Source organism: Balaenoptera borealis, assembly GCF_965194805.1.
Source record: "Balaenoptera borealis genome assembly, chromosome: 1".
Taxonomy (NCBI): domain Eukaryota; kingdom Metazoa; phylum Chordata; class Mammalia; order Artiodactyla; family Balaenopteridae; genus Balaenoptera; species Balaenoptera borealis.
Window position 1 is genome coordinate 43,271,987 of NC_138860.1, and position 16,638 is coordinate 43,288,624.

The 16,638-nt window shown below is 38.4% G+C and overlaps 1 protein-coding gene across 1 annotated transcript in view; it reads left to right on the plus strand.

Annotated features, from left to right (window-relative positions):
* Nucleotides 1–218: 218 nt before the first annotated feature.
* Nucleotides 219–16,638, plus strand: part of CENPF (centromere protein F) — a 77,229-nt gene continuing 60,809 nt past the window's right edge. The window contains exons 1-7 of the mRNA XM_082398957.1: nt 219–343; nt 3,005–3,203; nt 4,192–4,388; nt 10,128–10,249; nt 10,669–10,760; nt 12,779–13,070; nt 14,199–14,401. Coding sequence (XP_082255083.1) covers nt 3,042–3,203; nt 4,192–4,388; nt 10,128–10,249; nt 10,669–10,760; nt 12,779–13,070; nt 14,199–14,401 — 1,068 coding nt within the window. The 5' untranslated portion in view covers nt 219–343; nt 3,005–3,041. The remainder of the gene's footprint in view (nt 344–3,004; nt 3,204–4,191; nt 4,389–10,127; nt 10,250–10,668; nt 10,761–12,778; nt 13,071–14,198; nt 14,402–16,638) is intronic.

The following is a 16,638-nucleotide window of genomic DNA, read 5'->3' on the forward strand; positions in this document are numbered from 1 at the left end:
AACGCCTCCCAGCCTCAGCTACAGCACGTGGGCTCCGCCTCCCCACAACAACAAAAAACACTGTAGCACCAGCACCGGCCGCTCTGCTCTTGTGGCTTGATTTTTAAATCCATCCAAAAGGACCAATCAAAGACGGCAGTCCGAGTGCGCAGAAGCGGATTGGCTGACAGCTGCTGACAATGACCAATAGGTTTTGAGATGAGTTTGGTCTGGGCCAGAAGCGAGCGAATCGAAAACGGGTGTCGGTCGCGGGCAGTTTGAATTGGAATCTGTGCTCCAGCCCGCGGCGGCTGTACTAGGACCCGACTCTCTGAAGGGTTGTTTTCCCTTCTCTGCCAGCAAGGTGAGCGTTGTGCTTGGGTCCCGGCTCTGGCGGCGGGAGTGAGGGAGCTGTTGGCCTTCTGCAGGGGGTTACTGGGCGGGGATGCCTATGGGATCGCCCTCCTAGGCACTGAAGGTGCAGCGGGCCGCCGCCTCCTCCCTCCTGACGGAACTGGGGAATCTGCCCCGGGCCAAGTTCTTTGTGGTGTCGGCCCCCCTCTGCTCCTGGTGAAAGTGGGCTCGCACTAGTGTCCGGAGGCCCTGCTCGGTCACGGGCTCGCCTTTGGAGGATCAATGTCCTCCTTTGTAAGGTAAAAGACTTGGGAGATCAGCAGGTATTTACTAGCAGCCTTCCGCGCCTATTTGAAATTTGGACATCGGTCCTTTGTTGCGTGGAGGAAATGCAAACTTTAGTTTTGAGGGTTTTGATCCGGGCAGCGGGTTGGTGTGCCTATTGTTAGTTGCGAGAGCATTTCTTTCTCGCCTTCCACGTTTATTTGGCTGCGCCTGTGTTCCTGGCTCCGCTATGGGATGAGGACTCAGAAATAAATGACTTTGAGCCTGGTCTAGAGGAGCAGGCAGAGTTTTCATTCACAGGCTCCGCGGTGGCACTTTAGGCGGGAACTTGGGTTTCTTGGTGGAGATGGGGAATTCTGATAAAGGGAAAGCGCAAAACGGGCCTGCCGTGCCGGGGGTGGGCGGGTCACACGGTCACAAAAGAGCTGCCTCGGGCACTTTCTGGGGTTGAGTGATTCGGGCATGGAGAGTGTCCTCCCCACGGTTAAGCCAGAAAGAGCATTTTCTGGAAGGAGCATAGTCCTGCAGATCCTTTTTGCAGGAACCTAGATATCCAGGGCTTTTCTTCATCACCCACCCCCGCCCCCCACTCCCATCACTTTGCCCCTCACATCTTTGAGGATTGCATTTTTTGTCCTTTTCTCCCAGTGGCTCCATAGAGATTGTTGAATGGTTGATGCCTTAATCTGTCAAAGTCCCCTCTAATGAAAATTAGCTTGGGTCTGGTGATTGCTTTAACCATTTATTTGTTGCTGTATCTTAGACTTCGGAAGTGGAAAAGCATTTAACTTGCCAGTCTTCCTTCTGTTTATTTCCATCATCTCTATCATCTTTTTAAATTGCTCCTTTTAATATTTTGTTCGCTATGGCGTATGGATGTCATGATTTCAGTGGCTGGCAGAATTGTTTAGGAGTTGTAGTTGTGTGCCTCTGAGGTATGATAAACCCACCCGTGAACCCCTGAATGAGCAAGCTAGTTTGGAATAGAAGGAGTAGCCTATTGGGGCAGTGTAAATTGTCCTTTGTTGGTGGAGCGGCATGAGACTCCTTTAAGTAGTTTTTGGGTAAATGGGAATGGAATTTAAGATGTTGTGTTCAAAGAACTAAAAGGGTGGGGTGGGAGGTGGGAATGGCAGAGAAAACAGCTCTCCAAGGCTTGATACTAAATTATGTGTTTTCCGAGACCCTTCCTTCTCTTTTAATATTTGGAAAAAAGTTTTATTATACTTAGTACTTTCATCAACTATTTATTAATTGTTCTGATAAAAAATTTCATTGATAAAGTCGACTGAAACAAAACGCTAAAATGGTTGTGGACTTCATTTAGTAAAAAACGGATTCTCATCCTGTTGCTAAAATAACTGGAAAATGAATGCTTTTTCTTTCATTTAAGTTCTAAAGGCTAATCAATAAAGAATAATTGCCATACTTTTCTCCCAGCTGATTTAAATTTTCTAAGATATGTCTGAGAAAGAGGTAGGCCATTTCTGTCTTGGTGCCATAGGCATCAGTATACAAATGAAAAAGCATTTTCAGTGACTAATATAATAGCTAATATGTATGGAAAGCTTATCAGGAGATACTGTTCTAAAGCTTTAGGGAACCACCACCATTATTATTCCCATTTTACAAATGAGGAAACCAAGGCACAGAGGTGTTAAATAACATGCCCAAGGTCACACATCTTGCAGGTTGCTGAGCAGGGATTTGAATCACTAAGGCTATATACCTGATTCCTGGTCAGGGTCTGTCTGGAGAATGACTTTACTGCATTTTGCAGTGACTCTAGTGCTAGTATGGCATTCACCCTTTGTTCATGCATGCATTGACTCAACAAATGATAACCACTTGGGAGGAAAAGGAGGTACCTGTGCCATGAGAGACTCTGATGGGGAGATATGACCAGATTATGATGGTTGTCCTCAGGGAAGGCTTCCTGGAGGAAGAGGGACAGAGTATGAGTGGGAATTAATGACATGAGAGAGGAAAGAAGAGCATTTGCAAAGTAACTTATCATGCATTTTATTTGTCCTGTAAGACCTATTTCACCAGAAACCTTATAGCAAAATATTCATGTCTTGTACAATGAAAACAAACTGAGTGGTAGAAAGCAGGTAGCCATATAAGAAGTCAAAAATGAGATATAAGAAAACCAGAAAGCAAGGGGAAGCCAAACAAGCATATTGTGTACTATTGACACTTCACAGTCAGTTATTGGTAGTCACCTTGCAGAGGGTGGAGAAGATGGATGTTATACTTTGTTATCTTTTGAAACATGAAGTTTTGAAACTTGATTCTTAGAGGTGGTTATGTAGATTAGTTAGTCTCTGAGACTGTAAGTTTCTTTTTACTCTAGTAAGACCAACAGTCTGTTTATTCTTTTCAGTTTATTTATAAATGTTTAAATAATAAACGAGAGAAAAATGAGCTGGGCTTTGGAAGAATGGAAGGAAGGCCTGCCTACAAGAGCTCTTCAGAAAATTCAAGAGCTTGAAGGACAGCTCGACAAACTGAAGAAAGAAAGGCAGCAAAGGCAGTTTCAACTTGAAACCCTGGAGGCCGCGTTGCAGAAGCAAAAACAGAAGGTATCACTGAAATGCTGGTATTTAAAACTGTTCTCTCATTATTTGGATGAATGGTTCTGTCCTGGTCTTTTCAATTTAGAGAAAAATGATTTTGCGATCTTCAGGTGGTAATCCCCCCTCCTCTCCTTTATTGAGTCTTTTTTTTGGCCACACCACATGGCATGTGGGATCTTAGTTCATCGACCAGGGATGGGACCGCGCCCCCCTGCAGTGGAAGCTCAAGCGCTGAGTCTTAACGCTGGACTGCAGGGGAAGTCCCCTCCCCTATTGAGTCATTTTAATTTTAATTATCTCATTTTCTCCATTCTTTGTTTTCATTTCTGCTAACCTGCTAATGTGTAGGGCTGCTGAGTTCCATTTTCACTTCTGTTTAGGACCAAGAATTGGGCATTGCTTTTGCATTCTGCACCAACATGGCCGAAAGTCTCTGGCTCTGAATCTGGGATCAATATTAGAGCACTTTGCAGTCCAAATAGCTATCGCTTTCTGAGAGTGAGCTTTTCACCTTGGTATTCCCACCTCTCTCCAGGACTAGTAAATGGAAACTTAAATAGTACTTCCTTCATACATTTGCATTAGCCAACCCATAGTAATACAATTACAGCTCCTAAAATGTTTTTGCTAGTGGGAGAATTTTTCAGTTTCTTACAGTAACTGGTTTTAGCAGCTGAACTTGAAAATGAATAGCTAAGAGAGGGTTTATAAGATTTATTTTTGATTTTTTAATTCTCGAAAGCATACTAAAGCCTCTCTTTCTAGGATGGGTTTGTGTAGCCCTAACCAAAGACTGTAATACACGACTTTACAAAACTTTTCTATCAATAGGCTTCAAAGTGAGATCATCTAAAATTTCGGTGTACATCAAGCACTGACTTCTGGATTTTTACAACCGTATCTCAGAAAATTAGTCATCAGTGTTAGATTAACAGATAATATTTGGTAAATTCATGAGTAAGAGACCTAGTTCCTTTTGAATAATCCGCATTAGGTTGAGAATGAAAAAACTGAGGGTGCAAACCTGAAAAGGGAGAACCAAAGCTTGATAGAAATATGTGAAAATCTGGAGAAGACTAAGCAGAAGATTTCTCATGAACTTCAAGTCAAGGAGTCACAAGTGAATTTCCAAGAAGGACAACTGAACTCAAGCAAAAAGCAAATAGAAAAACTGGAACAGGAACTTAAAAGGTAACTTTTTTGGGAATGGTATTTATTATAGATGTCTTTGTATATATTCATCAGATGCAGCTATCTTTCCCTTTTATGGTGTAATTATTACACATTGCAATTTTTTCTTTCCAGTGGAATGAACAATGATTTGAGGAAGATTAATTCTTTTCTTAAATGCTTCAGTCCTATTGTTGCATGGCTCAGTACTATATAAATTCATTAAATGGTTGCTAGCTTATTCATTCACTTATTCAGTATATGTTTATTAAGCTGCTTCATGTGCCAGGCACTGTGTTTGTTACTAGGGTATGCAGTAATAAATATTCCAAAACTATCAACAGTGGTTACTGAAAAGATGGAGGGAAGTTAAAGCATGGCTTATATTGACGGCTTCTGTTTCCTCTGCGTGGAAAAGCTGTTGTAGAGAATGAGAGAACTAGGGAACTTCAAAAGGACTGAGGAGTGCTGAGGGCTCAGCTGAGATTGGAGGCCAGGAATTTATAGTGGGACCAATCTATAGCGTTTAATGAGGTTTTTTTTTTTTTCCTTTCTTTAGTATATAAATGCTGAGAAGGTATACAGGAGGATCGATTTAGGGTTTTGGGGCAAGGGTGATGGGATAGAAGACAGTGGAATAATTGAGGATATTGGAAGAGAGTGATTGAAGTCAGGTGCCATGGAATCTCAGCTGGAGAGGAGGGAAGTGAAGTCTAGAAGACTTTCCTACTGAGATCCCCATCCGAGAGACCCATCTTCCATCTTAAGCATTACATAATCAATTCACCAATATCAATTCCATATTTAGGCAATAAAAAAAGTGTTTATTACTACTTTTCCATTAAAAAAAAAATCCCCCAAACAACTAGAGGCATTAATCAAAATAAATTTAATGGGCCTTGAGCACTGCTAGCTTATAAATGGAATCTTCTTGTTCTAGTAGTGGAATTTTGTCAAAATAACAAGGAGTGATAAACACTAAAAGCAAAAAAGACTTTAGCAAATTGCCCTATTGTTAATTCCATGAATATACACCCAGAAATTTTAAGAAAAAATTTTATTTTGAAATAACTTTAGACTTCCAGAAACAATTGTTAACATCTTACATAACCAGAGTACAATGACCAAATCAGAAATAAACATTAATTCAATACTATTAACTAAACTACAGACTTTATTGGAATTTCGCTCATTTTTCCAGTAATGGCCTTTTTCTGTTCCAGGATCTGATCCAGGATTCCACATTGCATTTACTTGATGTTTTCTTACTTTTTTTTTTTTTAATATTTATTTATTTATTTGGCTGCGCCGAGTCTTAGTTACTTTTTTTTCTAAGCTCTGATGGTTTCTTGTCTTTTGTGACCTTGACATTTTTTTTTTTTTTAATAAATGTATTTATTTATTTATTTATTTTTGGCTGTGCTGGGTCTCTGTTGCTGCGCGTGGGCTTTCTTTAGTTGTGGCGAGCAGGGGCTACTCTTTGTGTGGTGTGCGGGCTTCTCATAGCAGTGGCTTCTCTTGTTGTGGAGCCCGAGCTCTAGGCATGCGGGCTTCAGTAGTTGTGGCACACGGGCTTAGTTGCTCCATGGCATGTGGGATCTTCCCGGACCAGGGTTCGAACTCGTGTCCCCTGCATTGGCAGGCAGATTCTTAACCACTGTGCCACCAGGGAAGTCCCGTGACCTTGACATTTTTAAAGAGCACTAGTCTCCTTTATTGTAGAATAGTCCTCAATTTGGGTTCGTCTGCTGTTTTTCAACAATGGCAGAATTGACATTTTGGACTGGATTATTCTTTGTTGTGGAAGGCTGCCCTGTGCACTGTAGGGTACTTAGAATTCCTGGCCTCTACCACTAGATGCCAGTAGCACCTACACCATCTCCAAATTTTGACAGTCAAAAATGTTGCCAGGCACTGCCAAATGTCCTTTGGGAGGGCAAATTCATCCTGGATGGAGAATCACTGGGTCAGATTGAGGTTATGAATTTTTGGTAAGAATACCACGGAAGTAGTGACGCACCTTTATAGTGACGTGTATAGTAGTGACATGCATCATATCAGAGTGAACATGATTTAATTTGACTTTTAAACCGATGGCTTGTTAGGGTGTTTATCTGGGTTTCTGCATTATAAAGTTACTATTTTTCCATTTGTAATTAATAAATATTTTGATGCCAAGAATTTTTTTCCTGGCATAGCTGCAATAATCTTAATTCTACCTACAAAGGAAACATACTTTTGAAAGTTAAAACGTTTAAAAATTACAGTTTGCTCTCCATATCCATGAGTTCTGCATCCACAGATTCAACCAACCAAGGGTCAAAAATATTTGAAAAAAAATTCCAGAGAGTTCCAAAAGCAAAACTTAAGTTTGCTGTGTGCAGGCAACTATTTACATAGCATATACATTATATTAGGTATTATAAGTAACCTAGAGATGATTTAAAGTATACAGGAGTATGTGCATAGGTTATATGTAAATACTACCTATGTGATTTTATATGAGAGTTGAGCATTTGCACAGTTTAGTATTCAAGGGGGTCCTAGAACCAATCTTCTGCAGGTACCAGGGACAACTATATGCTTGTCTTTTGGTGAAGCTGATAATTTAAGTGCACAGAAATCTTTTTCTAATTCTGTTTCCTATCCATGTGGGAAGGTGGCTATCTATAATTTGCAATGTTAGAATGATAAATAAATTTCTGTCTTGTTGAGTTCTTTGTTTTCCTAAACTCTATCCTGGTCTGTGTTGTTCATCCCTGTATCCTAGCACCTGGCAATTGTAGGTCCTCAAATATTTGTTGAATGAATGAATGAAAGAGAGGCATTTGTTTTGGAAAGCAGGTGCTCGGGAAGTAGGAAGCTCACTTCAGTATGCTAGAATAATTATTTCTTTGAAAAGAACATTTTGGCTGCCAATGTTAGAAAAATTGGTTTTAATAATTTATTAATTGGTTATTAATTGGTTTTAAAATATTAATTTAATTTAGACAGAAATGTTAGTATTTTTAACATTTGAGGAAAACATGCTTTTGTATACATTTCTCTATTTCATTGAAAAGTGCCATTTGGTAGCAATGCCTGCAGATATAAAGTGTTCACGGTTGTACCTGACATGTAGCAACGGTTAAATGTTGGCATTAATATTATCATTATTATCAGTTGTTAGTTATTATCATCATCATCATGGGATTAGGATACCCTCATAGCACATTTAGTTTAAAAATATTTTTATTATCTATGATGTTGATAGATATAGATGTTTATAAAAGTTTACAAACTGTATAAACTTTAGACTATAAAAACTATTGAGTAAACTCTTCTATAGTATAAAAATTGTTAAGGGTATAAGACCTATAGATTACAATAACTATTGAGTATAGTTTTTTTTTTTTTGAGTATAGTTTTAATTAATTAATTAATTAATTTAATTTTTTGGGCAGTGTTGGGTCTTTGTTGCAGTGCGTGGGCTTCTCATTGTCGTGGCTTCTCTTTTTGCAGAGCATGAGCTCTAGGCGTGCAGGCTTCAGTAGTTGTGGCACACGGGCTCAGTAGTTGTGGCTTGCAGGCTCTAGAGCGCAGGCTCAGTAGTTGTGGCACACGGGCTTAGTTGTTCCACAGCGTGTGTGATCTTCCCGGGCCGGGGCTCGAACCCGTGTCCCCTGCATTGGCAGGCGGATTCTTAACCACTGCACCACCAGGGAAGCCCTGAGTATAGTTTTAAAATTTTCACTGGTAACCTTCAGGTACAGGGCAAGAACTTATTTTTTCCATCAATGGCCACCGATTTCAGGTACATCTTGAACGAGTTAGGTTGAACGTTTGAAATGTTGGTCAAAAACTGGTGAATAATAGACACAGAACACAGACTGGTTGTTGTCAGGGACTGGGGGAAGATGGCACTGGGGAGAAATTCCTTAATGGTTAAAGAGCTTTACTGTGGAATGATAGAAATGGCTTGTAAGTAGATAGAGATGGTGGTTGTACAACACTGTGAGTGTAATTAATGCCACTGCATTGTTCACTTAATCTGGTTAATTTTATGTTACTTGAATTTCACCTCAACAAATTATTTTTTAAAACAAAACAAAAACAAACAAACAAATAAAAACTGGTGAATATTAGCAATCTCATATAGTTAAATTAAACCTAGGAGAAAACAGCTTAATTTAGTGCTTTTTTTTGTTTGTTTTGGTGGTGGTGGTTTGTGTTTTTTCTCTCCCTAGGAGACAGGAGATACAAAGGTTTATAAAAATAATAGGGTATACTTTTACCTAATATTTAAAATTAAAAAATTTTTTTTTACTGAAAAGATGTGAATTTGAGAGGGCAAAGAAACATCAGTTTTGCAAAGTTCTTCAAAATTTATCTCTGGAGTTACCAACCTTTTTACACCTTTGGAAGTCTATAGACCTGCAGTGTCCAATATGGTAGCCACTGGTTACGTGCGGCTGTTGAACACTTGAAATGTGGCTAGTGTCAATTGAGGTGTGCTGGAAGTACACACAACACAGTCCAAATTCTGAAGATTTAGTACAAAAACATGTAAAATATCTTACTAATGATTTTTGCAATGATTATAAGTTGAAATTACAATATGGAAAATATTGAGTTAAATATTAAGATTAAATTCATTTATTTCTTGTTACTTTTTTCATGCTAATAGAACATTTCTGTTGGAGGGGGCTCTTACCTGTTGTAAATTCGAATGTGACAGTTTGATTTGCTGAGTAGCCATTTTCAGCTCATACATTACTTCTTCCTTCCCGGATTGAATTTGGAGCAGGCGGAGCTAGGGCACTGAGGCACTTTCTTCACTACTTTCTTCACTCCCTGCTTTGAGTAATGTGTCCTTGGCAAAGAGAATGGTGCACATCATTAGCCATTCTACTAGGGTGTTCATTTTACTTCTGGTGTTAAGTTAAAATCAGAGACATTGGAGACTTGCAAGAATTGAGTCCTCTCTTAGGTTTGCTTCTGAAGGGTGTTACAACGGAAATGGTAGGGATACTCTGTACACATATACAATACAGTCGGCCCTCGTATCCACAGGTTCTGCACCCACAGATATGGAGGGCTGAGTGTACGACTGCTGTTTCATATAAGGGACTTGAGCATCCCTGGATTTTGTTATGTGCAGGTGTCCTGGGACCAACAACCCACAGATCCCAAGGACGACTGTATATAGCTCACTTTCTCCAGTTCTTTGGATCTGTTTCCTGCCAGTATCTTTTCTAGATGTATTATGTTAACTTGATTTTTAATATGCGTTTTAAAAATATCACAAAAGACATGATGTGTATATCAAATCTGTTTTTATAATGGCAATATTATAAGTAATGCCATCCAGTTTTATGATTTGAGCCCATGCTCCAATTTTCTCCTGTGTTTCTGAAATTCTGGGTTTTTTGTAGCACTGTGTCTTTCTTTGACCTAGAATATAAAATTTGATTGGAATGTGTCCCAACCCTCCCAACTCTTCTTTGCTACTATGGCGGTTATTACAGATCTTCATTATTGTCTTATCACATTGTAATTACTGGTTTATATTTCTGTTTTCCTAACTAGACTGAGTTCCTTTGAAGACAAAGGACTGTCTCATAAATTAGTTCTTATTAAATGTCTGTTGGATAAATGAAGTGGTAAGAATTCTTAGAGGGTTGGTTTTTTTGTAAGTTTATCGCTTTCTGAGAATGTATGGTGTTGGTATTCTACAGCTGTTGCTCTGATTTGCCATCCTCTCGGGTCCTTTTCTCACAGGTGTAAATCTGAACTTGAAAGAAGCCAACAAGCTGCACAGTCTGCAGATGTCTCTATGAGTCCATGCATCACACCACAAAAAATTTTTGCAACTCCACTCACACCAAGCCAGTATTATAGCGGTAAGGATTTTTTCCCTTCGTATAAATAGCTCTTTTATTGAGATTTTAATTCTGCCAAAGAAATGAATTCATTCAACTTTGAATTCAACTTCTAATTTTAGCATTAAAAAAAAAAAGCAGCCATTAGTTACATATACATTTGTGTATCTGTTGAACTATGTTGAGCCATCAGTAAGCCTTTAAACTTTTCACTTTATCCTTCTATGGTATTTTAAAACATAATTCAGTTTTGGAATATTTAAAACGCCTATGTTTCCATGTATTTTGATATTTGAGTAATTTGATCAGTATCGGTTGCCTTAACCGAAATGTTCTTTCTATCTGATGTACTAAGATACTCATTTCTGGACGATCTATCATAATGATTCTTTGCAAAATCAGTGATCGAAGTAAAACTGTATCTCAATGTCTGTGTTTAGGTTCCAAATATGAAGATCTGAAAGAAAAATATAATAAAGAAGTTGAAGAACGAAAAAGATTAGAGGCAGAGGTGAAAGCCTTGCAGGCAAAGGTAAATTAATTATGGGCCTTTTAATAGAGTATGCAGTTGAAGAAGTACTTTGATATAGGATGCAACAAGGATAGAGAAAAATTTGCTTTACATAGGGCTGACACATTTTTCTTACACTGAGAAAATAAAATTCCTGGCTCATTGGTTATGGTATTTTTAAATTTAAAAATAGGTAAGAGTGGAGTAAAATAGATTGGGGAGATGACTTTATCCCTAAATATTAAATGTTCACCTAATTCCATGGAAACTGTGGTAATGTAATTATTTCTCTGTTAAGATCTAATGATAAAGAACAAGTTTGAAGAGGGTGAGGCCAGAGTCATAACTGACACTCACTAGCTTTGGAACCTGGAGGCGATTGCTTCCTGTTCAGGCCTTCTGATGGAATGTGGTGATTGCAACCAGGGACGTGAGGTTTGGGGGTCATTATTAATGAACTGTTTATTTCAGGTGAGAATGTTATGAACGTAATCTCCCCAGTTCTTTTAAATAAGTTGCTGACAAGTGTTTTAAATTACATTTTGATAGGGGTAAAAAAAGCAGAGAGAGGTGGGTGAAAAGATTTGTTTAACATCAATAAAATAAACAAAATGCACATTTTGGAAACCCCAGCTTTTAGTTTCAGGACTGACCCTGAAAATACCTGGTGTCTATAGAATATACCTTTCCCATTTCTGCGCACATGATGTTATTTATTTTTTAAAAAATTCCAGTTTGGCACTTAATGGCACAATTCCACTAAACATATGAACTTGGTGAGATGGCACAACTTAGCAAACAGTTTAAGGCTGAATTTAGACGTAGATGCCTTAAATACTGAGGATCAAAAAAGTACCTATTGGAGCTTTAACAATTTTAATTCTTTTTACGCCTTTAACCCTTGTTTTGAGATCACCAGGGTTTTGATATGTAGCAAAGGCGTTGCTTACAAGATGAATAAAATTAAACAATAATTCTCTGGTCTGACTTGGAAATATGTGCTTTGTTATCCAGTTCAGTCATTGGCATCAATTCTGGCTCTGACATCTGTTCCCAGAGTTATTTTGTGGAGGACTATGGGTCTCCAGAAGCATTAAACCTTTCCCTGTGGCAAGAAAAGCCCTTGCTATAAAAAATTTAACTCAGCTTCTATAGCCACACCTTGATAGTTGTCAGAATGCAGGCAGAGAGAAGAACAAAAAGAAGAATTCAAAACAGCAGAAAATCCACAAATGTGTATTATATAATACCAAATACCTCATATGACATTTCTAGGGGGAGAGTGTTATGGTGGAACGTGAGATTCTTGAAAGAATTCTTTGGGTTAGTATTGAATTTTGAGTCTCTGTGTGCAAAGCTACAGGGGGAGGTGACCAAGGATGGGCAAAGGAAAATCAAATTTCAGAATTCAAAATGGCAGTGAGTACTCACATGTGTTTTTATGAAGTATATGAGGGATGCAGAATAAATACCAAAACTGAGCCCATTTAAAATAGATCGGGCCTCAGATGGTACTGGTTTCACCCTTCAGTGCTAAGTCTGACCGTTAGAACATTTCCTCACTGGTTATTGGGACTCAGTGGTTCCCTTGACTTGATGAATGTTCTTTCTTGGTACACAGTGGAAGTGTTACCTTCCTGGCATGGCTTTATGTTCTATTTGAAAATAAGTACATAGCCTTTTTTTTTTTATTGTAGTATCGCTGATTTCCAATGTTGTATTAGTTTCAGGTGTATATAGCAAGGTGATTCAGTTATATATATATTATATATACATATATACTTTTTCATATTCTTTTCCATTATAATTTATTACAAGACATTGAATATAGTCCCCTGTGTGTAAGACCTTGTTCTTTATCTATATTATATGTAGTAGTTTGTATCTGCTAATCCCAAACTCCTCATTTACCCGCCCTCCCACCCCCACTGCTTTCCCCTTTGGTAACCATAAGTTTGCTTTTTTATGTCTGTGAGTCTAGTACATAGTCTTAAATATTTTGACTTCTAAAGGGCTCTAAAGAGTTTCTGTTTTCACAGAAAGCGAGCCAGGCTATTCCCCAAAGCACCATGAATCACCGGGACATTGCCCGACATCAGGCTTCATCATCTGTGTTCTCATGGCAACAAGAAAAGACCCCAAGTCGTCTTTCATCCAATGCTCTAAAAACTCCAATTAGGAGAGATTTCTCTGCATCTAATATTTCTGGGGAACAAGAAGTGACTCCAAGTAGATCAACTTTGCAAATAGGCTATAGAGATGCTAATAGCAGTTTCTGTGATAATTCTAGCAATTCTCATCTTTTGGATCAATTAAAAGCCCAGAATCAAGGTAACTTCTTGAGCTAAATTAAATTTTCCTGAGATAATTTCAGAAGTCCAGAAATTTCTAGACATTTTTAGCCCTAGAAAGTGCTAATGTGTTTTGTTAGACCCATCAGTGATCAACATCCCAGCCTGGTGATGTGAAATACTGTCTTTGGGATAATGAGAAAAGATATCACCATTTGGAAAGGTATCTTTATTTGTACTATAAAGCTGGTGCCATGAAGACTTGAAAAGTAGGGTGAGTGGCTTTGACTTTCCAGAGCGGGGCAAGTAGGTGGGTTACAGTTGACACTCCCCACGGCTCTCCCCTGGCTCCTTTTGTGGCCCATGAAACAAGCCAGTTTTGGCCAGAGGTGTGGCATGTGTCTGTAGGACAGCTTTGCTGTGTGCTGCCAGGTTGTGTGTGTGGGAGAAACCTGTAACCTTGGCTGCTGCACCACGCTGCTGCTGACAGCCAAGGGTGCCAGGTGGTGTTTTGGAATCTAGTCTGCAGACTATGATAATTTCCAGTGCTATGATAGATTGAAAATCACCATCTGTGTGCACTGGTGAGACCTGTCACATGGCCAGTGCCATTGGAACCAATATTGTGTATATGTGGGGGAAAAAAATGAAAAAAAACATTGTTGTTAATTTTGGCAATACTGGAGGTTCACACTGTCTTGCTGTTTACTGGAGGACAAGCTACTAGAGAATATGGGAGGGTGAATTTTTCACTGCTTAGCACTCATTTGCATTGATATGGGCACAAAAAAAATATTAGTTTGTGGGTGTATAAAACCAAGCGGTAATTTTAGTGCAGGGTGTTATATGTGGTACACTTTTTGCAGTCTCGATAAGATACAATTCACGATTTTAGAAAAACATTCCCCCCCCAAGTTTCTCTGTGAAAACTTAAGAAAATTTGTTTCTCCTGCTTTCTGTAGGGTTTTTGAATACAAATAACAATAAAGACTAAACATTGAAATTAAATCCAATTAAAGTAGCTTCTTTGTTTAATGTGAATTGATTTATGTTTGACTGACCAAAGATTTCAGAGCAGAGTAACGTTGGTACATTCTGAGTTTAGTTTGTAAATGTCCTCGTGAAAAATATATATTAATTGAAGTGTGGGTTTTGTTTGTTATTTAAGAGCTAAGGAGCAAGATGAGTGAGTTGGAACTACGTCTGCAAGGACATGAAAAAGAAATGAAAGGCCAAGTGAATAAACTTCAAGAACTCCAACTCCAAGTGGAGAAAGCAAAAGCGGAATTAAACGAAAAAGAGAAAGTTTTGAACAAAAGCAGGGATGAACTGGTGAGAACAACTGCACAGTATGACCAGGCATCAACCAAGGTACTCGACTTTTCATGAGTTATTGATAAATCTCCATTTTTTTCATATAATTCTTTGGAAAGAGTACTCTGCACTTAGACTTGTGAAATAAATATTAGTAATGGACATTATTATATACTAGGCAGTATTGATGCAGTTGAACAGTAAGTTCTTTTAGAGTTGGGTAGATCTGGGGTCAAATCTGGACTGCACATTTTCCCAGCCAAGGGACCTGGGCAAGTCACTGATCTCTTTTATATCTCAGAGGGTGGTGAAGAATAAAGATTATTGTATGTACAGCGCCTGGCAGGTGCCTACTATATAAAAGAGGCACTTAAAGTCATGGAGCTTTAAAAGAGGTTTAGGACATATGATAGAATTGAATAGACCTACTCCTGGGATCCAGTGTATATACACTCCTACCATTTAATCTAAGGCTCTAATTAAGACCAAGCTTCGTAGCCTGTTATTTGGGGGTTGTTTTTGTTGTTGTTGTTGTTGCTTTGCCCCCAACCTGCCTCTCTAGTCTTTTCTTCTCTTTTTTCTATGATTCATTCATTCACTGACTCATTTGACAAATATTTATTGACCGCCTACTGTATGTCAGCCACTGTTCTAGACCTGGGGCTGCAGCAGTGAGTAAATAGACAAAAAGAACGGCCCTTGTGGAGCTTCATCATAATGGGGCACGTAACGTAGATGTACCAGTCACGTAGATAGTGTGCTATATGGAGAAAAGCGTAGAGCAAAACGAATTATCTTCTAGGACCAACTGCAGTTATTTGGTGTTTCTTGAACCTAATCTTTGTCTGGGTCAGTGTTCTGCTCACATTTGCCTTTCTGCTTGGCACACCCGCCTCTTGGAATACTCTTGACATGCTCTACATCCCGTGAGCTCCTTCTCTCATCTCTTAGTGCGGTGAGGTCTTTTCTCCTGGCTTCCATCCCCATTATGACCCTTTTATTGTCGTTATTTATGTTCTAGCTCTTGTAGTTCCCACACTTGGCTAATTGTCAGAATCACTGAGAACCTTGCAGAATTAATCTTCTTAGACTCACGTCTGAAGTGGGCCTATGGAATTTACCTTTAACAAAATCTCTAGGTAAAAACCACTGTAGTAGGTAGACCTGTATCTTCTATTTGCTTCCTGGGAACAGGCTGTTTCTTTTTTTTTTTTTTCCAAATTAATCTTTTTTATTTTAAGATAATTATAGATTCATGTAGTTGTATAAAATAATAGCTTGTTAATAGGATGGGTTACAATGATTGCTTCTCAGATATTTGAATGTCTTTCATCCCTGGAATAGACCATACTTGGTCACGGTGTATAATTCATTTTATATATTTCTGAATTTTATTTGCTAATAATTTGTTAAGGATTCTCGTGTCTATATTTGTGAGGGATGTTGGTCAGCTGTTTTCTCTTTTTGTACTGTCTTTGTCTGGTATTTGTATCAGAGGTAATACTAGCTTCATAAAATGCATTGGGAAGGATTCCCTTCTCTTCTCGGAAGAGATTGTGCAGAATTGGTGTTATTTCATCTTTATACATTCGGTAGAATTCTCTGTGAAACTATCTGGGCCTGGAGATTTCTTTTTTGGGAGATTTAAAATTATAAATTCAATTTTTAAAATAGTTACACAGCTATTAAAATTATTTATTTCACATTGGATGAGTTGGGTTAGTTTGTGATTTTAGAGGAAATTTGATCTAAATTGTCAAATTTGTGTATGTGGAGTTCATAGTATTTCCTTATTCTTTTGATGTCTGTAGGTCAGGTTTATTCCCTGTTCATTTCTGATATTTGTGTCTTCTCTATTTTTCTCTTTGTCAGTATTGCTAGGAATTTGTCAGTTTTGTTGCTCTTTTATTGATCTTACCAAAGAGTCAGCTCTTTAATTCATTGATTTTTCTCTATTTCCTGTTTTCAATTTCATTGATTTTTTTTTTTTTTTCCTCTCTGTTATTTCCTTCTGCTTGCTTTGGGTTTATTTTGCTCTTCTTTTTCTAGGTTGTTGAGGTGGGGAGCTTAGCCTACTGACTTGAGACTTCTTCTTTTCTAATGCAGACATTTAATGCTACAAACTTCCCTCTCAGTACTGCTTTAACTGTGCTCTGCAAATTTTGATATATTGTATTTTTTTAAATAATTTTTTAAAAAAATTTATTTATTTTTGGCTGTGTTGGGTCTTCATTGCTGTGCACGGGCTTTCTCTAGTTGCGGGGAGCGGGGGCTACTCTTCGTTGTGGTGCATG